Source organism: Solea senegalensis, linkage group LG8, assembly GCF_019176455.1.
Source record: "Solea senegalensis isolate Sse05_10M linkage group LG8, IFAPA_SoseM_1, whole genome shotgun sequence".
Classification (NCBI taxonomy): Eukaryota; Metazoa; Chordata; class Actinopteri; order Pleuronectiformes; family Soleidae; genus Solea; species Solea senegalensis.
In genome coordinates this window covers 21,042,390-21,066,946 of record NC_058028.1, presented here as the reverse complement: position 1 = coordinate 21,066,946, position 24,557 = coordinate 21,042,390, and the positions used below count along the sequence as shown (strand labels likewise).

At 42.1% G+C, this 24,557-nt stretch overlaps 1 protein-coding gene across 3 annotated transcripts; it reads right to left on the bottom strand.

Annotated features, from left to right (window-relative positions):
- Positions 1–3,334: 3,334 nt before the first annotated feature.
- sik3 (SIK family kinase 3) lies at positions 3,335–22,942 on the bottom strand. 3 transcript variants are annotated; one of them, XM_044031667.1, is made up of 25 exons: positions 22,830–22,942; positions 22,224–22,287; positions 21,540–21,701; positions 21,251–21,375; positions 20,941–21,064; positions 20,465–20,583; positions 20,209–20,319; positions 19,969–20,103; positions 19,411–19,491; positions 18,760–18,869; positions 17,996–18,152; positions 17,701–17,850; positions 17,541–17,614; positions 16,396–16,530; positions 14,882–15,023; positions 12,432–12,551; positions 12,197–12,255; positions 11,928–12,037; positions 10,991–11,166; positions 9,597–9,721; positions 7,564–8,333; positions 7,304–7,458; positions 6,716–6,845; positions 6,495–6,621; positions 3,335–3,757 (listed from the first exon to the last, which is right to left on the bottom strand). In XM_044031667.1, the coding sequence occupies exons 1-24, from the start codon at positions 22,869–22,871 to the stop codon at positions 6,500–6,502; spliced, it is 3,498 nt and encodes a 1,165-aa protein (XP_043887602.1). In that variant the 5' UTR covers positions 22,872–22,942; the 3' UTR covers positions 3,335–3,757; positions 6,495–6,499. The 3 variants fall into 3 exon arrangements, with proteins under 3 accessions (XP_043887602.1, XP_043887603.1, XP_043887605.1); XM_044031668.1 differs by having other exon boundaries at positions 19,411–19,488; XM_044031670.1 differs by lacking the exon at positions 16,396–16,530.
- Between the last annotated feature and the right edge of the window lie 1,615 nt (positions 22,943–24,557).

Here is a 24,557-nt window from a genome sequence, read left to right as displayed (position 1 = left end):
GACAAAATGTCAAAGGAGGTTAAATTTAGTACACTTTTTTTATTACACACTTTGTCCACCAGAGAGAGCCGGCATGTTAGGCACTGTGACACATCCTGCTCTGCATGCGTGAGACAATAAATATAATATAAACAAATCATCTTAACAGCATTGTTGGCCTTTAAGTAGAACAAAAAGCTTCAACAGGAAGAAGACGCGCATGACTTTACGTGAGAAAACTAGTCCGGCAGCCAGTCGTGGTCCAATATGGAAAAGATAACTTGCGGTGATGCAAACAAGGCGGCTGTGTTCAAAACAGAAGACACACGAGTCGCATGCTTTTTAAATTATTTCTTTATTTATATATATTTATTTATTCATCTCAGTTTGGTTGATATTCTTTTAATCATCGTTGTTGCACTTTAGTATTTTTGTACTCAACAGAAATGAACATAAAAAACAAAATGGGAAAAAAATGACAAAAAAAAAGAAATAAAGGGAGAGAGAGAGACAGAGAGAGAGCCAATTAAGAACAAAAACAAACCTAAGGGGTGGAGCAGAGAGCTGGCTTGTCGAGAAATGAGCCTGGGATGGAGAGGGAAAAAACACATAAGTCAGGAATGGAAGGGTTAAGACAGAAAAGAGAAGAGGAGGGTAAAGGTTCAGTCGAGAGAGGCAGGAGATGTGTAAAGCAGCTCTCCTCCCCATTGTCTCTGAATTCATGTCGTCTTTTTCCTGTGTGCCTTTGCTCTCCGTACAACGGCTCTGGTACTGGTCACAATATCAGACAAAGTGGAGCCTCTAGGTCTTAATTTTAGAGTTTCTATACTGCCATGGGACACGAGACATGCACCGTCTTCCATTACAGGCATTTCCCTCTCCTGTATGTAAAAGAAGTGATTTTCCACCAGATCAAAGTTTGGGCTTGGCGTAAACAAGAAAAGTGCAGGAAAGATCTGCATGAGGAACAAATGAGATCTGGAGGGAAATGTTTCATACGTGAGAAGGTTTCGTTTTGTGGGGGGGAAAACGCACCAAAACAGATTTAATCAAGGTTATTTCATGAATCCATCCCACCCCGCGTGTGCACCTCTCTGCTTTCACAGATTAACATCTAGGGCTAACCATGATGAGTCTGAGAGTCTGAGAGCGAAATGCCGGTAAACAGGAAGTGACATGATGCAAAATGGAAAGCACGAGCGCCGCATGACACCATCTGCAGCTCTCGGATGGAAACAGCGAACAATATGCCAGCCATGCAGCCAGGTTATTGTGCAATCAGTTTTTAAACACAAACAAGTGAAGCAGAAATCTTGACAACCCCCACCCCCCCCCCCTTGCTGGCCCACCTCAACATCCAGGTGTACTTGTATATGGGAGGATAAATAGAGGTTTATGAATAAAAATGTTGTTTAAAAAGCTGATATTTAATCCTCCAGTATGCTGAAGCCTCCGTTTGCCTGCGCTGTAGTTCGACTCAACTTAGGATTCACAGATGTTGTTGGTGGACGTGTTTTAAGGCAGGCACACTTATCCACACTCGGGCCGCAATCGAGTGATCCTTCACTGCGGAAGATGTTTCAACGATTCAGTCTTGCGTTCACCTCCTGACATAAATGTCTCCCCTTTCGCGGTAGGGGTTGGCATAAGTTCAACAAAACCAAAAGAGGGCTGTTCAGTAATAGCAGTAGTAGAGTCCTCCTTAGTTGCCATAGTAACAGGTTAACTTGCGAGGAGGCGTCCTGTCCGCAATGCTTCATCTGATCAGAAGCGATGTAGTAAAAGACGGCGGGAGGATGGCAGGGCAGCACGGGAGGGAACGAGAAGTGGGTTTGTCCGTCCCCACACTTGTGACGTTTGGGACGATATGTCGGCTATATTACAAGTTGTTCCACCGGTGGTTTACCGTTTCTTTCTGTTTATTTGTCAAGTCTCTGTAGCACCCAAACCAACCCCGACAAAGCCCGAAGCCTGACCCTGTATAACCTGCCGCCAACGACCCCGCCAACAAAAAACGGGCCCCACATCAACAAGAATGACAGTCACAACAACATCAACGACTGAAATGATACTTTAAAGAGCAACACAAAATAATTACTCTCCTCTTATTCAAGTGTCTCGATATAATAATAATAATATTTAAAAACAAATAAGAACAATCTTTTTTACGGGACAGAAAGAGCAGCGTCTCTCTTCTCTCTGTCCATTTTTGGCTAGAAATCTCAACGATTCATAAAACAAAGAAACAAACGAAGGAAAAGAAAAAGAAAAAAGAAACAACACTTTGAAGACATCCAAAAGTACAAATGAAAAACAATACCGATATAAAAAAAAAAGCCTCCCCAACGACATCTAAAAACAAAACAAAAGAAAATAAGTAACAAAAAGAATAGATTTGATACAGAAATTGCAATAGCGTTCTATACATGGCATCACTGTACAAGGAAAGGAGCAAATGTCTGGTAAATCTACCCACAATGCAATACACTGTCACTGACATAGAAAAGGAGGGAGGAGGATGGAGAGAAAGGTAAGACGAGTTGGATGAACAGGCGTGTAAATTGAAAGACAGGTGAACAGCATGACAGAGAGCGAGGAGCCGTGTGCAGAGGGTGGAAACAGACAAGAGAGGACAGCTTGAACTGAAAGTGCAGATTTAAGTAATCAAAGAACAAAGTTGTCTTCCTTGCAACACAGAACTATTTTTCCATTAATAACATAATAATAATAATAATAATAATAATAATATCCATTATAATAAAACTTATTTTACAGAAAACAGTAACAACAAGAGTAACAATATTGACCATAATGCCTGCTTGGACATTAGCCGTAAAAATGAATTTCAAAATTAAAAAACAAAAAAAAACAAATACCAGAACAAAAATAAAAGAGAAACAGAAAAAAAACTATAAAACTATGAGAGCTGGTTTGTCCTGTGCGATGTCACTGAGCTCCATCTTTGGAGAGCGGCTTTGTTAGAGATCCAAAACACCCGGCCAATAAGGGGCCGCAACCGTCGACATCTCGGCCCGTTTTGGAATTATCTGCTGCAGGCCAGCGGATGGGGGATGGAGGGGAAGAGAGCGGGAGAGAGGGAGGAACTGACCAACTCTCACAGACAACTTCAAGTCAACTCACCCCGTCTTTTCAGTCACGCATGCGCACTCAGACCTAACGTGAATACTTTGGATTTGTTGCAGCAGTGTGTGTTTACGTTAGACTCCATGTTCTGCCGAGTGTGACTGGATCGCTGCGTTAGCCGACGAGGCGCATGACCAAGTGTGCCGACAGTTAACAGAGGACAAATGATGACGCGGGAGTTTTAGGCGGCAGCAGGTGGGAGCCGGGCGAGGTGAGGTGAGGTGGTGAAGGGGGGGTGAGGCTGTGGGGCCGGAAGAGGGAGGAGTGGAACTGCAGTCTAACCGCGACGGGAGGTGAAGAAAAGAAGAGATGACCAGCAGCAGGTGCTGAAGGTCTGTGCAGAAAATGCTGGCACTTTGACCTTTGAAACCCCCACAGCCCCACCTGTGCTCCCCAACTGAAGATTATACCCACACACTCTCCCTCTCTTATACAGAGTCCCCTCCCGGGGACAGACGGAGACAATACAGATGGACGTAGAGTGCCCTCCCTCCCTCTCCCTCCCTCCCGAGGCCCAGGTTGGACAAAAGACGACGGTGGTGGTGGTGGTGGGTTTGGTGTGATGCTGCTCAACTCAAGTCAACACAACTCAGGATGGCTGATATGGACCGCTGTACACAGGATACATCCTTTCCTGCATGAAGACACATGAACAGAAGAAACAGCATTTTCAACAGTTGTGTCTACGCCATTAGCTTGGGGTTAGTTTTTCTTCTCTCAAAGTCTCAAACACCATCATCTCCAACGTTACGACACAATGGTGCAATATAGGGCGAGCAGAGTCAGCTACAGACTTTGCACAGGAGGCAGATTTATTCCCAATAAGATCATTCGCTCTCTCGTCATCCTCCTCTTCCTCACATATACTTCAGACATTGGAATACTGAAATTAGATCAAGATGGAGCAAGAGATTTTGTTATTTTTTTCCATTTGAAATCCATCACACAGTGAATATTGAACTGAACCTGGACTTTGAACCGTCTACATCGCAGGTTATATCGCAAACCAAGTAGCATGCGATAAATAGCTTATCTGACGCTATTTGATGTCATATTTTTGTCATAATTTCTACTAAGAGAGAACAATTGATTATTTTTATATCTCTGATTAAAAAAATAATGACTTAACCAAGAAAATAATCCAGTGTTAAATCAATAAAGTGAAAATTTAACTGAAGCTTGCCATAAAATTAGTCAAATAATGTCACAATTTCTACTGAATAAATCTCCATTTATCAAAAAACAACTTTGTCCCTGAGAAAAACTGCACATCTTGTGTGGCATGCGCAAAAATCACCCAGCTGGTGTCATTGTGGTCATTTTGTCCTGGGGCTTTTCGCCATTTTCATTTTGCCGATTCCTTTTTCTAATCCCTCTCATGTAACATAAAATTGATGACGTACCCAGTTAACCAAATATACAAAGTGAAACACATTGCAATTGCTCAGGTTACACCTGCTGTTAACACCACTTTGGACTTTCCGAACACTATGACAGCTTTTGAAACGCTGAAGGCTTCATTTTTTAAGTCTTGTTTTGGTCTGAATGAACCAAAATCACTGATGAGGCAGTTAACAACCTGATTCTTATCAGTCACCACACTTTTTTTTTTAATTACAAGCAATGAATTAAAACCACAACTGTCAATTTTAGTTTAACCTCATTGTCAATCAAATAGAAGAAATCTGCATTTTCTGTTTCCACTGGCACACACATGTCCAGTGGGATATTACAGTATGTTTGCAAGTGTGTTAGTGTGGGTGCAGAAATGATTTTGATACACAACAAAACATTTAGACATGTTATAGACCATACTTTTAGACTTCATTGTGTCTGATTCTGAGTCAGAGCGTGACTCGGCTGTCATTTTGAATGGAATTGTCTAAGGGTTAGGGTTATATAATTCACACTTGATTTTAGAGCTGAAACAACCGATTACTGAATTACTATTTTGATAATCGATTAATCAGTTTGAAGCTTTTTTCATGATTAAAACAAGATATTTCCGATTGTTTAAGCTTCTTAAATGTGAATATTATCTTCATTTCTTTGCTCTGGATAACAAAGAAATCTTTAAAAGTGAATCATTTTGGTTTGTGGCCAAAACAAGACATTTGAGAACATCATCATTTCCAGGTTTGACGAACACCAATCAACATTTTTTAAGGTTTGCTGATATTTTATGGACCAAACGATTAATCGGTTAATCGAGAAAATAATCGACAGATTAACCGATTATGATAATAATCGTTAGTTGCAGGTCTACTTGATTTATAACATTCCAGATCTTGTTTAATAGCACATGACATGGACACCAGTGTGAATAACAGCTAGTGTTGTTCAATAGGTGCTGGTTGTAGGAACTTCCACTTGCAAAATATCAATATGAGTGATGTCACAACCAGTTGCCACTTGCTTAAATGCGTCTGTATGTTGAGTGGCAGGTCAAGAGCTAAGTTTCCTGGAAAAAACACATAAGAACGTAACCAGAAAGTGTGCTAAGGCATGCACATCCAAAAAGTCTACACACACCAGTCGTCCACACATATTTTGCTATTTATAGAAAATCAAATAATCCTGCTTAAGCCCTTAATTTTGAAAGGAATATGTCAGACCTGCCAAGCGACTTGCACTTCCTTAATGATTGGGGGGGGGGGGTTGAACAATCTTGAGCAAGCTACTACAGGAGCACATAGACTCCTGATGACGGCTTCTGTTTCAAGTGCCTCAATAATATAACGGCATGATTGGATGAGCACAACCCTTGATTTAAAGAGCCATATTCATGTGTGAACTCATTTAATTGATCGACTGGTTGAAAGTTTGATGTGGTTTGATGCTCAAAAGCTAACCAGTTCAGTGCTGTAAAATGAAAACATGAAACAAACCAAGAGGGTAAACACTGTATTGTTATAATAAATATTGAGTAACCCATAAAAGGTCAAAGCATTTGATGAATGATTACTATATAAACTACTACAGAACCATAAAAATCTGTTTGGGAAAGTGATTTATAAGGTGACGATGTGCCAAAAGGAATGTGCCTGAGAAGATTTGGCTCCAATCCCAGATTTTCCCAGATTGAGGAGTTGATTCAGTTTGAGGCCACACACAAACTACAGCAAAGTTCACTTGTTGAATTTGTGGTTGTACACGGAGCTGCTCGACTCATGCTAGCCACCATTTCTCCTTTTCTTTTGTGTATAATCTAACTTTTAATGATGTAAAAAAGGTTTTCACACCAAAGGCCTGCTGCACCTGAAGATCCCAAATCCCCTCCTCTGTATTCCGGTGTCTCTATCACCAGATAACAACTAATCTGCATTCAATCATTTCATTGTCAACCCTTCGTTCTGTTTGTGTGCGTGTACCTGTGCTAGACCCCAGCCTGCTCCATGCTGTACTGCAGGTCTGGGGGCTTGTAGCTGAGGAGCATGTCACTGGTGCAGGAGGAGGGGTAGCACGCTGCTGCATGGAGCTCCCCTTCGACATCACACACTGCATTAGGAGGAGCACACAGATTTTAGTGATATGGACCAAAGAAAAAAACAACAACAACTGTATTTCAGCTAATATCATGTCGCACACTGACCTGACTCTTCCCGCTGGTGCAGCTGCTGGCTTCCTGTCAATGATGTCTGGCTGAGGATGTCTGACATGCGAGCAGAGCTTAATGCCTTTCCAGCCAACAGGCTCATTCCAGACATGGGCTCTACCTGGTCCTGAGCAGCCAGAGAGGGAACCATTTTTAGAATTCTGAATGAATCCTTATGAAGACTCATTGATGTTTTTTTTAAAGATCAGATGTGATTAACATGCACCAATACCTCAAAAACAACATCTAAATAAACATGACTCCCTGGTGCATTTGCTTTCCTACTCGTAATGAATTGTGACACCATTTTTTAAGTGAAGACAGAGCATTATCACGTGGGATTTCATCAATATATCGACTACTACACTGTAATGGGAGGACAGGCACTTAAAAAGATAAAGATATTGTTTCTAACATTCATCCATTTCAATCGTTTCATATTTAACCAAATATTTTATTTAATCAAAAATTGAATAATTTAATTGTAACATGTGTGATTTGCTAATTCTCTGGTTAATTGTTGGGCCCTTCAAAAGGAATGTGGTCAATCTGCTCAAAGTAATTCATCAATAGACTTTAGCTCACATAAGCATCATCGCAGGTCTGAATGGTGTGGTGGCGCTGTAGTTGTCCACGGGACCTATAGGCGTCACCCTGGGGACCTCGAGAGTAGCCCACACCATTATGATCAGGCACCTCCATGGCCTGCCCTGGGGGCCTACACTCCACGCACTCAGATTCTGACAGAAAGCAGAGTGTGCTCAGTACACAGCGTGTGTTCAGTTGTTTGAGAAGAGTTCTTTTAATGCAAGTAAATTACACGGCGACAATAAAACAGATGTTACCTCTCGTTGCTGGAGGACTCCTTATATAGCCGCCATGCCTGTGTGTCGGGGAGTTATAGGGCGGGGTGCCTCCGCGGGGAGGCCCGAGGAGCTCATGACCTTCCCCTGCCTTGGTCAGCAGGCCCTCGTGTGGGTGATGGTAGCCAGGTGGCACCTCGTCCTCCTCCATGCTCTCTGAGTAAGGTAAGCTGGGGCACGGTGGCTGGGCTGGGTGCTGCTGTGGCTGGACATCAGGTGGTCGAATCTGGAGGAGGTGGAGGTAGTGCGGGCCTCCGGGGGCACCCTGTGGCGTCGGTGGTTCCAAGTTCTCACCCTGGCTCAGCTGGTGTAGAAGCAACATTTCTCCATACTCCTGGGGCGGACCGCTGGGTGGTGTGGGGGGCGCTGGGCAAGGCCGGGGACTGTGCCTCTTCAGCAGGGCGGCCAGGTCTTGGGGAGGCAACCTGGGATCAGCGTGCCCTGTTAAAGAGTGACGGGGGGAGAGGAGGCCCTGCAGGGTGGGGGTGACGTGCTGTTGTGGGGGGCGGTAGTCCAAAGGAGTTGGGGACAGCAGGGCCTGTTGTAGTGTTGAGGGAGTACCATAGTTGCCACTCCCCACCACCCCGCCCTGGTACCCTTCTAGGCTGGGGACTTTGAGCGAGGCTCCCTGTAGGTACGGGCTGAAGGAGCTGAGCACTCCGGAGGCGCCCCGGGAGGCAGCGTCGCCAGAGATGAGATGGGCATTGAACTGGGCCTGTTCATAGCCCGATGTGAAGCGGCCAAGGCTGCGACTGGATAAGAAGAGGGAATGTAGAGCTGAATTAGCCATCTGTTGTTTAATAGCGACATACACCCAAGTCCTGGTTGGGATGCCACTACATCACCTTCACTTTCATCAATCTACAGGAGGCCTTCGTTAAAATCACCACACACAGGCAGCCTAGCAAACACTTCACATTGGATCCAGGTTCAAGAATTCACTAAGCGGTGTTAAGATGTTTCCAAATGATGCATTTTTTTATTTGTTTTTTGAAGACCATCGCGTGCGCTCTTAGTGAAGCCACTGCTGGGTACGGGGACCGTTCATGGGACGAAGACATCAGGTGTCACAGGACGACCGATCACCTACTTCAACTGCTGGGATCTCAACACATACTGTACCTCTAACACTACATCCAACAACTCACCGGGTTGTGCTGTAGTGGAGAAAGTGTTCAGAAGTCATCTTGGGAAAAACTCAATGTTATATTTCAGTTAACTGTCAGTACTGTTTGAGTATCAGTGTTACTGTCTAAGGTTTTGGAAGTTCCAACATTTAGGAGTTTATTGGCAGAAATTTAATAAATATGTCTGTATGAATGTGAAATAGCTTCAAAACAAAAATCATTTGGTTTTCATAGCCTCAGAACAAGCCTTTTTTATGTCCTTTAAGCATTAGGTGCTTTAACCGAATTCACTAATCCATGGTATAATGTTTTTACGACAGCCTAAGGGGACAAACCAGCCAGAGCGTACATTTTAAGTTTTGAAGCAGAAGCTTAATTTGAAATTGAAGAACTGCTCTGCCCACCATAAACCTGATGCACAACTCAAAGAAACACAATGTAGCTAAGATCTGCATCACCATCAGTTGACAGTAGACAAGGTTGTTGAGGACAAACATCCTTTTTGGCAAATGAAGGCCACAGTAGTTCGCCGTCACCCTTGGGAAAGGGAGAGGTGAGGGAAAGAGTCCTTTGTTTCTTGCAATCTGCAGTCGCACCAACAGGTGTCACTAATTATTACACATTAGACCTTAAAAATACAATTAAAAATCAGAAAATAAATCAGTGAACATGACAGAAAGGGGAAACACAAACAAATTAGTGAAGAAAAAAGTTTTAAAAAAATATATACATAGAATAGCATGCAGGTGTCTATTATTGCCGGGAGGTGAGATCATCAAGAGTGTCAAAAAAAAAGATGGAAGGAGATGACACAGAAACAGTCCAATGGTAATGCTGGGAGGGTGTAAAAGCCATCAGGTGATGTGGTGACAGGATGGGTGAGGTCACCTGTGCATCTCGGCGTTGTCTGCACTCAGCTGCTTCCCAAGAACTCTGTGTCCTGGTGTGGACAAAAAGCTACCTTGTCTCTGCGCCACACCTCCCAGTTCCACTTCCTGCACCTGGATGGTCACCTGTATGAACAGTCAACGCTGAAATTAACTATTACTCAAAGAATCACATTACACCAATTAGAGCTGAAACGATTAATCGATTACTAAATTAATCGACAACTATTTTGATAATCGGTTTGAAGTTTTTTTCATGATTAAAACAAGATTTCTGATTGTTTAAGCTTCTTAAATGTGAATATTTTCTTCATTTCTTTGCTCTGGAGAACAAAGAAATCATTAAAAGTGAATCATTTTGGTTTGTGGACAAAACAAGACATTTGAGAACATCATCATTTCCAGGTTTGATGAACACCAATCAACATTTTTTTAAGGTTTTCTGATATTACCAAACGATTAATCGAGAAAATAATCGACAGATTAATCGATTATGAAAAGAATCGTTAGTTGCAGCTCTAACACCAATGTCAAGTCAAATTAATTTATTTGCATCCCACCGATTCATAACAAACGTTATCTCAAGGCACTTTGCTTGGTAAGTTCAAGACCTTACAATTATTGCAGAGAAACTCAACAGGAACACAATGAGCATGTACTTGGCAACAGTGGAGAGAAAAAAAAAACTCCCTTATAACAGGAAGAAATATCTGACAGAAGCAGACTCAGAGTACAACGCCATCTGCCTCCACCGGGTTGGGAGGCGAGAAAGGAGAGGAGGAAGGAAGGGGGTTAGTGAAGGAGAGGTGAGTTGATTGAAAAGAAGAATGGAAAAGAGAGAGGAAGATGGAGACGGGGAGCATTTAAAAACCTGTATCATTAATGATAATAATTATCATCATCACTATTATCTTTATCATCAGGGTGTGTGGTACACCTCTTGCCCAGTATTTAATGGCGTATTCCACCGGCTCCTCGCCTCGGCACAACACGGTTTAGTTTGCCTACTCAATGTGGGCGGAGTCATCACTGCACGGCTGCATGAAACTGCGGTGACTTCGTTTTATACATGCACTGCTCGGCTTGATTTCTGTCGGACGTCTCCTCTGTGACAGCACTCTGACCAGTCAGTGGCCGGCAGTCCGACCAATCATCACATAGTACCTACTCAGCACGCTTTTGGAACCTCGCCGGAGCAGGTACTTAAAATAGTACCTGGTACCAGGTGCTATGCTAGTGGAAACGCTACAGGTCTACTTGCCATGGCGAGGCGAGTAGACCTGGTGGAAATACGCCATAATAGTTACAGAACTTGCATAGATACGTTATACGATCACACATGTAACATCAGCACAAACATAAAAGGAAAACGGTTAAACGGCTCCTTGTTGTCACCTGCTGTTGTTGAGGTACACCCTGTGCCAATGGGACAGTGGGGCGGACAGATGGTGCTTGCTGATTTGTTGTGTGAGCGACTCGAGGCAAACCTGTGGGAGGTGGGCTTCCACTCTGGCCTTGGTACAGTGCTGCAGTACCATGCTGGTGCTGGTACTGCACTGGTGACGGACCACCTATAGGAGAGGACAGAACAGGCAGCAGACGGTTGACATGATATGACCTACCAAATTTCTGCTGGAATTTTCACAAGGAGAAAAAATGACTAGAGCAAAAAGTCACTCATCAACACCAACTAAGTTTCTTGCTACTGCTTTCAAGTGATTGTTTTGTATTTACTGTCCCAACAATAACATGGCATCATAGCTAATGTACCATTACAATAAGTCAATAAAATCATATTGTAACCATAAGTTCTAATGACCAACATGTTAACTCAGCTGTGGCAAAAAACCCAAAACATTTCTATTTAATTCAGAACTGACTACTATTTCTAATGCATGCAGTTAAAAAAGGTAAATCCATTAAAAAAAAAAAAAGAAAGAAAGAAAAAGCTAATAATAATTTAAAAGGTCCAATGTGTAAATTTAGATGTAATTATTTTCATTTGGCAAAAACAACCACCCGATTATATGAGTTGTTTTTCATTACCCCAGAATGAGCCTTTGATATTCATATTAGGAGCCGGATCAGCTCTGAAGGCAGCCATTTTGGACCACCATGTCCTTACAATAGCCCACTTCATACGGACTTCACATCCTTTGAGTTGTGTTGCTAATTGAAGGCTACATAGGGTCCACACAAAGTGAGGGCTGTTCAGCCTGCAACATGCGACTTCATCAGTAAATGTTGCTAAATTTGGAGCTACTGTAGGTGAAGCGATAGTTTAAACTGTCTGTACGCTCTCATTTTTAAGCATTTTAATGGTGTCACTAACCGTGCCCTTGCAGTATGCCTGCAGAGCCAGGCGGAGGGCTCTGATTGGGCTGCCTGAAGAGGTGGTTGCTGGGATGTGTTGGCGGCGGGCTGGAGGGCTGGATACGCAATCTGAGAGAGGACAAAGGAGAGAAGAAAGGAAAAAGGAAAAAAAAAAACACAAGAATTATGTGATGTAGCATTTCAGTCGATACTGCTGCACCACAGTATCAAGTTCATTCTTCACTGTTCAATGGCCGATGAGTAATGTGTGCGTGTGCGCATGTTCACCTCTGAAGCTGGTGGGTTAGATGACTCGGCTGGCTCTCTCCATGGCCTAAAGACAGACCCTGCAGGTAAAGATAAATACATTACCTCTCAGGTTCAGAATAACGTGATTTGTTAACAAACTAACTGGGGAGTAAAGCAGCTCATTCTGTCCTGCATGAAGAAATGTAAAGCAGTGAAACCATCCTGAAATAAGTGTAATTCTGGCTCCATGGTGACTTTTGTCCACTTCAGATACCTGGATTTGCTGGTGGAGGATTTGTTGCTCTTGCTGGTAGAGGATATGCTGCTGCTGGGTGTGCTCCAGGAGATGCTCATCCTGCTGGAGAGCATACTTTTTCTGGAGCTGCTCACACTCCTGTTGGAAACAAAAGACAGCGACCAAAAATATTGAATTCAGTGCAAGTTATTTAACTTAATCAAAATTTAAAGAGAGGGGAACTATATCCATCAAAGCAATGTAGCAATGCAAGATAAATATCAACAGCAAGAGACCAATTCATCAGCAATAAGGGACAATATATAGCCATGGATAACGTTGATTACAGAACTTAAGAGCAATATCTATGTATTTGCCAATGCTTTTGCCACCCTATGTCTCACAGTGTGGAGTGTTCAGAGGCAATACTTTTCCCCAAATCTCCCAGTGCAACCTGGGTTTATCTCCATGTGTAATCACCTGACTGACTGTTTGCCTAAAGCTGCTCAAATGTGCATTCATACAAATAAGCATTGGATAACAGCAGTGATTGCGTTTATTAAAAACGAACTAATTGTGCTGCAAATGCTTAAAGCACATCTTTTCACCGAGTTCCAGTCTGAACCAGTTTCCTTTTGCAAAAATAAAAAAAAAAGTGAGACAGGAAAAGCTGCTGCCCCCAAGCACTTTGAAATCCCAAATTATGAAAAGAACAGGCTTGCCGACTTGTATGACCAGCTACAACATGTATAATATACTCTGAGGTCATATAATCATCCCTACGCTTGTATACACCCAGTTTCTTGCACGCTCTTAGTGGAAGAAAGTGCAGTGGGGATTCCGTGTGTTTGGCGAGTTTTGCCTCGATGTAGGTCGAGTGTGTTACCCTCTCCTCAAGCCTCATTAACCCCCTTAACCCTTGAATGTTAAGATAATCCTGGCACGTCAGTGCATGTCTAAAACAAAACACTCACTAAAAAAAGATGCGCTGATGACGATTGTCTCTTCCCTATACCTAAGCCTCCTTCTGGGTGAGATAATATCAGTGCAGTGTCCCTGCAGATGATGTGATGTCTGAAGAGGTACGTTGAGGTTTTCTCAGGTGATGGGCCTCAACTAACCTCAGCTTAAAGACATTTTGTTCACAGTGCGTCAGGATTACAGTGAGCCTCAAAAGTGTAACAACATTCCGGTTGACAAATAAAGAAAAACCTGTGAAAACATAAGCTTACATATAAAATTCAAGACAAAAACTTCCAACCTTGATCAAAAACCTTTAGATTGTCTTTTAGTAGTTGTTGGCCTAAAACTAAAAAATTAAATTTAAAATTTCAGCTTCATGACGGGACAACAAACTGCACTGCAATTCTGAATGGTCGATTTTTTGCCGTGATAATTTCATACAGTCTATGATTAATTTCATCAGGAAGAATGTACCAAGTGCTAATGGTGGTGTTTTAAGAGCACCCCTGTTTCACAGGTAACCGTGTGTCTTCAGAGAACACCCCCCCCTTGTTTTCAATCTTTTAGCCCAACCCAGTAGAGACAGATAGATTAAAAACATGCGGTGGTTCTATTTAATTTTTATTTAATGAGCGTTTCATTTTAGGCTACAGTCAGTCCTCCACTAACTTCCTTGTCAAAGACATCAGCACTGTGGCAGCATTTTACAAAAATAGATGGCGGGAAAAAAGTTGCATGAAATGTTTGCCAGCAACAGTTTGCATATCACAGCTCGACTACAGACACGGCATATCATATAAAAACGGTAAGATAACTCTGCGTTAGGTGGCTCCATCCGTTTTGAGTATATGAACATATCAGAATTGGCATATTTCAATGTTTTAGTCTAATAATCCCGCAACAACGGCAGCAGTCTGTTTGTGTCTCAGCCGCGAACTGAGCTCCTATGTTGAGTCTCGCTCTGTGCCAGGACATGCACAGAGCCAAATAATCTAAATATTCCTCAACAGTTCTTACGCTAATATCACTAGTATAGACAGTAGTTGACATAGTATAGATGCACGTGATGCAAAACGCTTTCAGAGCCGTAACAAAAGTTTTCATACCGGCTCATATCAATGATCATCACCATGAATGTAAAACCATTACATCCTCTGGCTGATTCTTTTAAGTATTAATCAAAAACGTTATCAACCACTCCTTTCACAAAGATAAAAGATAAAATTACATTAAAAATATTTATTGGTTGTTATTTTGATATAACAATCTCACAGGATGATCAGGTCCTTCACCTCTGCTGTGAATGTGATCCTACAAAAATTAGGGACATACTATAGAGGCTAAATTTGTAAGTAAACCAACTGATCTTAAAATATGGAGACTCAAAGTATGTGTAGACCAAATACTTGTAGCACAGCCAAATTGGGGGAAGATTCCTCATTAAGTCAGTGTTCTATGGGCAAGTAGTGAAGGGCATTGAGGTTTTTCCTTGTTTTCACCTGGCACGCCTTGATATTAACATCTACCTGTTTGAGTTGCTTAATGAGGCTGCTGTTTTCTAGATGAGCCTTGAAAGCCTGGATGGTGGCGGCGCCATCAGAGAACCGTCTGACAGGTGAGAAGCGCTCCATGGGGAGATGAAGGGTGTTCGAGTCCTTATAACTGGATCTGAGGAGGGGGACCACAAGAAGCAGACAAAAACACATGGACACAGACACAGACACACACACACACACACAAAGACGCAACATGACGAAACGCAGACACACAAGACACATCACATGATTTCAAAATACATTACAGCAAGTATGACAGTAAAATATTTCAAATTGTAGGAAATATTAAGACTTAAAGATTGACACAACTGATACGAGCAATAAATTCATGTAGAATATATCCTTAATAATTATAACCATGACCAAAAGATCAGTAGGCGGGAAGATAAGATTAATTATTAGATAAATACAACTGACTAAGGGTAAAACTGCAACTTAAATGTCAAAAGACTTCTTTCTCCATCCTCGGCTTGTTATTTTTGACTGACTTACTGACAGTATACAGATGTAAAGGTCACATAAACGAATGATCCATTATTGATCAAAACATAAATCGGCTTCATCCATCATTTCCAAGACAAGTAATCCATGAACAAAGACATGGCTACACACCATCAATTCTACCGCTAAATGGTAGGCTTTCTGTAATAACAGGCACAAGCACTATATAAGAGAACAGGTCCTTCCTACCGTTGCATCTAAACACAGCAACACTTCTACTCAGAGATGGAAGGAGATTATATTCATGAAGGACAGGTAAATATAACAGGATCAGGAAAAAAAGCACAATAAAACATGTTCACTAAGACTTAAAGGAATAATTCACTGATTTGCATTTAGTGTTGCGTTACTAGAATAGGGGTAGTATTTTTCCCAACCTCAGTTTCCCCTGAGTCGAGAAATAGCTTCATTCTTTTTTTAGTTACGCGCCCACCAGTGACACTTGTTCCAAGGCTTGAAACTGCCACGCTTATTTCGGGACGGGACCTCATTCCTAGAATGTAAACAGTGTCCGCCATCTTTGCTAACAGTTACGCTAACAGGACCAAGTGTCACTGGTGGCCACGTAGCAAAGAAAAGAACGAAGATATTTGAATTTCTCAAACATACTACCCCTATTCGGTGAAGTATTCCTTTAAGACTAACATAATTTGGGTTTGAGGGTTCGCTTCCACAGAAAGACTCTGCTGGATGAACCAGTAACATACCTGCTATTTCCAGGCTTTTAGGGAAGAAGCAGTTAATATGAAGTATGGTTTACAGGTGGTGTGGAGATGTTCTCCACCTCCAACACTTTCACAGGCACAAACACCCTACAACCTTCACCAATTCATCTGCAGTGTGTGTGTGTGTGTGAGATGAGCTGTGTTTGAGTATTGGTGTGAGAGATAGAGAGAGTTAGGCTTAATGTGCCCCAAAGTTTATGTAAGGTTTTGTGTGTTGTGTTTGTGCATATACAACTCGGAGTGGGCGTGTCCCCTCACCGGGTGTGTATGTCGGGGGCCCAACCCCCCCTCTGGCGGGGGCCCTGGGGCCGCTGTGAGTCTGCCGAGGGCTCGCCATGCGATGTGCTCATGAGCGCGTGCGTCGTGTGCCGCTTGGAGCGGTTCGCCAGGTACCTGGGCCGCAGGGAGGGGGAGGACGGGGGTGAGGGTGGGAGACAGGAAGCAGCGCTGGTCAGCTCTCTGTCTTCATTGACTAATGGAGATGGAGGGGGGAAGCCCGCCCCTTTCCACCTCTGCCAAGGGGCCCATCAGTCATATCAACTTAGCCAATCAGAAAAACAAGTAAAATGACACCACAGATGGATGTTAAAGCTTAAAGTGATTCCACAACCCCCCAGCTTCCAATTTAAGGACTGGACAGGTTGTCATTTGAAATCACTGGTTTTGCAAGCTTCAGAGTTAGCAAAGCTGTGTGAGAAAAGAGTGAGAAAGTCAGGAGAATAATTTGGCACTTGCTGAAATTAGGGAGATAAAGAAGGTGTTTGGCCAAAGAGTTCGAGCGATAGGAGGGCTGATTTTGGAGGGAGATTTGGTTTGGAATTGTGGCGGAAGGCACTTGCGCGATGGACAAAGGAGGAGAGATGGGATAAGCACCACAGCAGAGTGGCCACCTCTCAGGGGGAAAAAAAAGCAGAGCAGCCTAAAGGCACTCACTCCCAGCAACCCAGGACACCAGCGAAGTCTGCGGAGGCTGCTGTCTGAAGAGGAGCTGCTGGAAAACCCTGACCATGGACCACATTTTTACTCCACACCTGTGGCTAGCTTAAAATTTCTAAATGTCTAAAAAAACAAACAAAAAAACCTCCATTGCATAACTCTGTTATTGTTTAAATATAGAATTGTGTTTTGTTTTAAATTAACTTACTAAAGTGACTAAATACATACAAAAGTCCATATTTTGCACGTCTTATCGTCTTACTGTAGTTAAGGCCTTTAAAATATTGACATATACAATTTTGATGCAGACATTTATTCAGCATTACAATTAAACTATTTTGGATTTTTGACAGCCAAATATAAGTGTGGTCTATGGTCACAGGTCTTCCAGTGGATCCAGATTAGACAGCACCTTTGCAAAAAAAAAAAATAGAAAAAAATCCCATCACCCAAAACCATCACCGTACCTCTGTACCGCCTCTTGGTCTGGCTCTCCATCCGAACCTTCCTCATCTACTGGAGCTACAGCAGGGATGGGGTGCTGTGAGAGGAAAAGTGGATACTGGTCAGGACTCCAACAGTTTACATACAGAAATTCTTAACCTCAGGAATGACATCTATACTCACCGGGCTGGCGACAAGAGGCGAGGGCCCCCTGGGCCTTTTTAGGAGTTGAGCATGTAGCTGAATGTTAGCTCCTCCGTCGGAAGCTCGTCGGCCGAGAGGCCCCATGCCATTGAGGAGTTGAAGTGTGGGTGGCTGAAGCAAAGACTGTTCCTGTAGCACCAGCAGGTATACAAAGTCAAATACACTTAGAGCCTCGCACCATAAACACTTCAGGTTTCTGTATGTAAACCAATTAACCTCCAAATATTCCAAATCACAATGCGAAAGACTGAAAATCTAAACCAACTCTCTGTACCTTGTACTCCAGTTGTTGTGTGGGCTGCAGGCTCTGTGTGGGCATGAGAGTGTGTATTTGGCCCATGTTGGGGGCCAATAGAGGGAATGGGGGCTGGGGCACTGCACCTCGTGGGAAACCTGGTGGCAGTTTCTGAAGGTCTTCCTGCATCTCTGTCCTGTGGACAGAGGATAGGAAATGAAAGGAGTCAATGGTTTTGGTTTTGAGCAAACAAATTCAAATGCAAACATTAGAGAAACAAAGTGAAGTGGACGTGTCTGCTCCGTCCGTTTTGAGTATATGAACATATCAGAATTGGCATATTTCAATGTTTTAGTCTAATAATGGTTGTTTCATTATTATTTTTTTAAACGATTTAGGTACAAAAAAATCAAAACATAATCACCATTTATGTTGTTCTAAAAGCACCCTAAAATCAATATTCAGAATGTTTTAATGTGTGTGTAAAGCATAGATGTAAAGAGCACTGCACAGGAAGTCAGCAATATCACAGTAGAAATCACTGATTTTAGTAGAAATTGTTCTTCTGATTGTTTAAAAGTGAGTTACCTGCACATAAAAAGCTGATATGCAACTTAATAGAGGCAACAATGTTTTGTGATACAAACATTCAATGTCAAGTTGTGTTATTATTATTATTATCATTACTTACACTATTGTCTGCTATATGTCATAGATTATTTAAGTGAACCATCACTTTGTGTGACCAATTGTTCAGTATATCAAACTAATGAATTTCAAATAATTAAAGCTACGTGTGTTACCTTTGGTCTGGTACCCCCACAGTGTGCCGCCTCATTGAAAGGTAGCGAGCCATGGCCTCGGGAGACGGCTCCTCTCCTTCATCACTGTCCAGTGCCATGCTGCCATCCGGCTAAGTAAGAGAAACACATACATACAGCATGTAGTCATTTGTATTTGCCTTTGTGTGTTGCAGGCATTAATTATATCTAAAAGAATACACATTTTTGAACATATTCGAATGCTATCATTTAGCAATTCCAGGTCTTCTCTTAAAAAAATCCCTGCTGCAATGCAGCACTCTGACACATTCTTGTGTTTCACAGTGTTTGTGAGTCAGCTTTGAGGCTGTGTGTGTGTACACGTACTGTACGTGTGAACGCTTGGGTCTGATCATAGTCCGAGATGAATCCTGTGTTACACTTGCAGTAGTAAATTGTATTTGTCAAGTGTAAATTATTTACAAACAACTAACAACTAAACAAATGCACAATATGAAATATATCACAATAGACCATTGATGTGCTGTTGACGTATGCTGCAATTCACCCTTCAAACACAGCAAGACAAAAGCCATGATTGGGATTTTCATCTTTGGTTGCTATCAAGCACAATTACAACAGAACCGGTAGTGAGGCCAGAGTGACTCAACTAGGTGGACAACCTCAACTCACCTCAACAATCTGGTTCTCTGGGTTGATGAGCTGGACGTGGGGAACGGTCATGCTAACTGGATTACCCTGTGGATCTGTCTGCTGGGCACACACATACACACAAGGTGAGGACAGCACTAATTTCCTTATAATCTTCTTAGTGCAGGGGGATTGGCAGATGTGGGTTAAAGCCAATGAACTCTATTCAGCGGATACACATGACAACTACTGTAAGGTAGACTGAAGAAACAGTCGTGTTAACCACACTTTTCACTTCAGAGACCATCTGAGAAATCAGACCACATTCAACAAATCCACTTTTCTGCATGGTCTCACAATCAGCCTTGTAGCCTATTCAGCATATTACACCAATGAAGAAACACCCACAAGAATTCAATTCCCGGTGTAAACAAGCACACATGATTCAGTAGACTGCAGGCAGAGACAAAGCTGTGACTCACTGACTCTAGAAACAGGGATTAGAGTTAATTTAAAAACTCTACAACACTATCAATCATTGTCAAAATTGACATATTAGATGCAATCCTCTATTAGTGATTTCAAAAGTCAGTAACTAACCTGTACAGCATTAAGGGGGTAGCTAATGGAACGCAGGGGAGGCTGAGCAACACGCAGCGTCTTGTGTTTCTTGAGGCGGTCAGCCAGCAGACTATAGATGGCACTGTAGTGATCATACGCATCAGTTTGAAGGGACTGAAGTGCAAAAAAAGAAGAAGAAATATAAATCATTAGTGCTGTACTGAAATTTTAAATACAACAGAGCAAGTTCGTGAAGAAAGCTACAAATCTGTGTCCAACCTGAAGCGTGCGCTCTCTGTCCAGGCCCATTTCAGACATGGCTATCAGCACCTGCTCATTGATGAGCTCCGTCTCTCTCTCCGTCTTCACCTGCGTACATTCTGCTATCAACTAGAGGGGGACGAAAAACAAGGTGAGGAGATGTGAGTCAAAAGAACAACTTCCGTAACATTTCCTTTGGAGCACATTTAAAAAAAAAAAAGAAAATACAGAAAAAGAATACAATTACACAATACTGAGACAGAAACATTCTCACCCTGTCAAAGTCTGGGTCTGGGTCTCCTTGTCTCATCCACTTGTTCTTACAGATCTGCTCCATGGACAACCGTCTGCTGGGCTCCAGGACCAACATGTGTCGGATTAAGTACTCACAGTCTGCAGGTACACAAACATATGTATCCTTACACACGACGACTCCACTTAAAAAGGCATAAAGCATATGTTTGCTTGTTTTTTGTTTGTTTTTTCAAGATTGTTGAATGTGGTTGTTCTATTTTATGATTTTATGAAGAGGAGAAAATAGAACAGTTGTTGTTGCACCCAAGCATGATGTTTATTAATGGCATTTTTTAAACATGTTTAAACCCTGTAATGCAGTAAAAATATTTTATACCATCATTATATCATTTATTTTGCAAGAGCGGTTTCAGTCAGTGGCATATTGAGCTACTGATGGACTGGACTGAAGGAGAAGGTAGCGAGATATTGGAAGCCGGTAAACGAAATTATTACCTGTGGACATGAAGAAGGGGATGCGGAATTTCCCACTGAGGACACGTGCCCGCAAATTTTGTAGAGTGCTGCCATCGAAAGGCAGGGCGCCACACACCAAAACATATAACACCACACCTAAGCTCTGTAGAAACAAAGAAAAGAAAAGAAAGAAGTGAGAAGAAAGAGCAAGAAAAAAGAAAGTGAGTGAAAGGGATGTTTTTCCAACGATGTTATAATTATTTAAAGGCAACAATTCAATTCAAGTACTATAGTTTAAAAAGGCAAAGACATTTAGGATTCCTATTTCTTGAAATGTTACAGTACTCACCCATATATCTACTTTTGGACCATCATACTCTTTCCCCTCAAAAAGCTCCGGTGCAGCATAGGGAGGGCTGCCACACCATGTCTTCAACAGCTGGCCTCGAGAAAACAAGTTACTGAAGCCAAAATCTGGTGGCAAGAGACAAGGTGTTGATTTAATCTCCTTGTTCCCCTCAACAGAGTAAAAGGAGAAAATTGGATCAAACAGGGAAAAATGCTCCCCAAAGCACATACTGTCAATTGCCAAGATGGCCCGAAATCACTAAATGAAGTTTACCCAGTGAAACACGCACCTGCGATTTTGATGTTGAGGTTGTGGTCCAGGAGCAGATTCTCTGCCTTCAAGTCTCGGTGGACGATGTTGCGACAGTGACAGAAGTGCACCGCTGCCACAATCTGCTTGAACTTCTTTCTGGCGTCTTTTTCTGCCATACGCCCATGAGCCACCAGGTGGTCTACACACAGCGCACACACACAGAGCACAGTTCAGAAATGTATCACTGGTTCTCAGGCCACAGTGTCATCTGCTGTTCCAAGTTTCATTAAATGGACTAGATTCTGTTTGAATCATGATTTACATGACTGAAATACTAGGTATAGTGGAAAAGACCATTGGAAACATGCATTTCAACTCAATAAAAGCTCTTAGTAACAGAAGAGACAATACATCGATTCTTAGCTACATCTCGATTTGGACGTGGATGATTCTGAATTGATTCACAAATACAAAGACAAGATGCATTAATTGTTTTATAATCAAATTGTGGCCCCTGATTCGTAATCCTAATCTAATCGTGAGGCACCTAAAGATTCCCACCCCCAGTGAAAACCATGATGGATGACCAAAATCACATTATAAGATGAGTGGCTGTTACATGTGGAAAGGAATGTTGCACATTCTGCATAATTTGATCTGGAAAAGCAAGCTGCAAAAGCAGAGGCAATCCAACAAGGTAAGAGGGGGGAACTCCCCTTACCAAATATCTCTCCACCGCTGGCGTACTCCGTTACCAGATAGATCATCCTCTCCGTCTCCATCACCTGAGGAGATAAGCAAAAAGATGACAAACGTTGACCAACAGACCCTCGGACAGACTAACATCTAGTGATGGGTGGTTCACCCGTTATGCAACCGAATGAGTAAGCACAGTTTGGCATAGAAACAAGAGGATTTATATAGAACAGACGCTGTCAGTAAGGTGTTCAGTGCATGTACAGTATCTGACAGCATTGAAGTTCAACATTAATCATTCAATATTTCAAGTACATTTTTGTGATTATGTGGCATACTAGATTGAAACAGTAGGAGTTTCAGATGATTTGCTAAACAAGTTGGGTTGTGAAAGTGCTGGAACAGGTGTGGGAAGGGTTCTTTTTTTAATTATGATGCCCATGAATCTGGAAAAGTGAGGGGGAGACGAAAGCATATGGGGACATTTCTGCCGTCAACCCAGTACATTTCTGAAGCACAACAACACATCAGATCCTGTTAAACCGACACATATTTCATTTGTTTTCTCCTGGGCAACAGCTCTCGGGTTTAAGATCTTAGTCTCTTGTTGGTTTTGTGTGCGAGTGTGTACCTGGTAGAGGCGGATGATGTGGGGGTGTTTCAGCAACTTCATGATTTGCACCTCTCTGAAGATCTTTTTCAGGTTCTCATCATCCAGCTGGGTCTTATCCACTATTTTTATAGCCACCTAGAGACACAAAGACAAGAAAAGGATTGAGGGAGAGATAAGAATAAATGATGAGAGAGAGTAAAGTGGTGGTGGAGAGTGTAAGATTTGGAAGGCAGAAAGACAGAAATAAAGATAAAAGATAAATTATTTTTATCGGTTTTCTTTAAGTGTTCACAAGATCTTGGGCCATTATAGAAACAAGCAATAAATTAATGTTAATGGTATTTAGCTGACACTTAAATTACCGGCAATAATTCCAGGGCATGGCCCCAGCACCTTTGCAGTATCACTGTGATGACACAACAAACAGAGGAGACAAGTGCTACGAAATCATTGAGGAAAGAAGGTGCGAGTCAGATCAAGTCTAAGACGACATACACACTACTAAGCTTTCATTTGAAAACTACATTTTTCATCTGCATCCAAACTAACACGCCTCAAAATCAGTCAGGTCTACAGGGCATTCACATGCCGGTGTGATCAGGAAGCGGATTATCTTCTCTGCAGTTGTTTGCTTATTTTAAGGAAGTAACACCAATGAGAAACAGTACTAAAAACTGTAAGAGCATGGATTTCTACTACGAGACAGATGACAAGGAGAAACTGAAGAAAGTGTGACCGATAGGAATCAGGAAGTGAATGAGGGTAACTCCATGGTAGCTTTCAAAGTTCTATGTAAGCTAAAATGCAGCCCTGGACTTTTCAAACTAAACAGAGTCAGTTGAAACTTCTTAATTTTGGGGGCTTGAAAATGTTGGAATAATGTGGACGACCTGCCTATGTACAGCAGAATTTATCAGTTTTTAAATAAACGTGGAATAATGTAGATGAAGCCTAAAATGACCGAGTACAGACACTACATTTCCATTCAAAGTTTAAGCTGAACTAAGGTTTTAGTTGGACCATGCTGATGAAGCAGAGTACCTTGTCCCAGTATACATAAATTGGTGAGGAATCGAATTAAAGAGTGACTGCCTATGCAAAGTGGTGATAAACCCTCTTCCAGCCTGTAAGTGACCAGCAGATACTGGTTTAGCTTTCAGCTATTTGTTAGCTTATGCAGTATTTTCCACCTGAGTCCTACCATCCGTGAAGTAAAAAAAAAAAGTAAAATCTGATAGAATCCAAAAATGTATTAGATTACATGATTCATGTTATACAGTTGAAGAATTATATCTTTGAAATGGATTGAAATGGACAAGAAGTAAAAGTGTCAGCACCAACAGCTTTGTAGTTGGCTGTATTGGACTGATAGATAGACAAAGTTAGATACACATGGTTGTGATATCAGGAGCAGGCACAAAAAAGTAATTATCAAGCCATTCCTAGTAGGAACACTTGCATATGCAAAAGACAAGGCCAGCTTGAGTCTGTAACTCATTTGACAGTTTTTAAAAATGGCGGGTTCGATTCTTGGGTCAGACATTGTGCTTATGACTCTTCCGATGACGACACACTCCGTCAGGGGCCGACAGTCTGTTGACATCACATTTTAGTATAGTCTCAGCTCGCTTGGAACCTCCCCAGAGCAGGTACCAAATAAAGCACCAGGTATCAGGTACTATCCCTAATGGAAAAGCAAAATAAATGAATAGAGTCAAGCAGTGCTAGAACTCTATAATGGAAAAG

Coding starts and splice junctions, on each gene's coding strand:
- sik3 (XM_044031667.1), bottom strand. CDS start 22,871: ATGAAGTTGCTGAAACACCCCCACATCATCCGCCTCTACCAG. Junction 20,104..20,208: donor ACAGAGAGCGCACGCTTCAG/GTTGGACACAGA, acceptor TTTGCACTTCAG/TCCCTTCAAACTGATGCGTA. Junction 18,153..18,759: donor GTGGGGGTACCAGACCAAAG/GTAACACACGTA, acceptor CTCTGTCCACAG/GACAGAGATGCAGGAAGACC.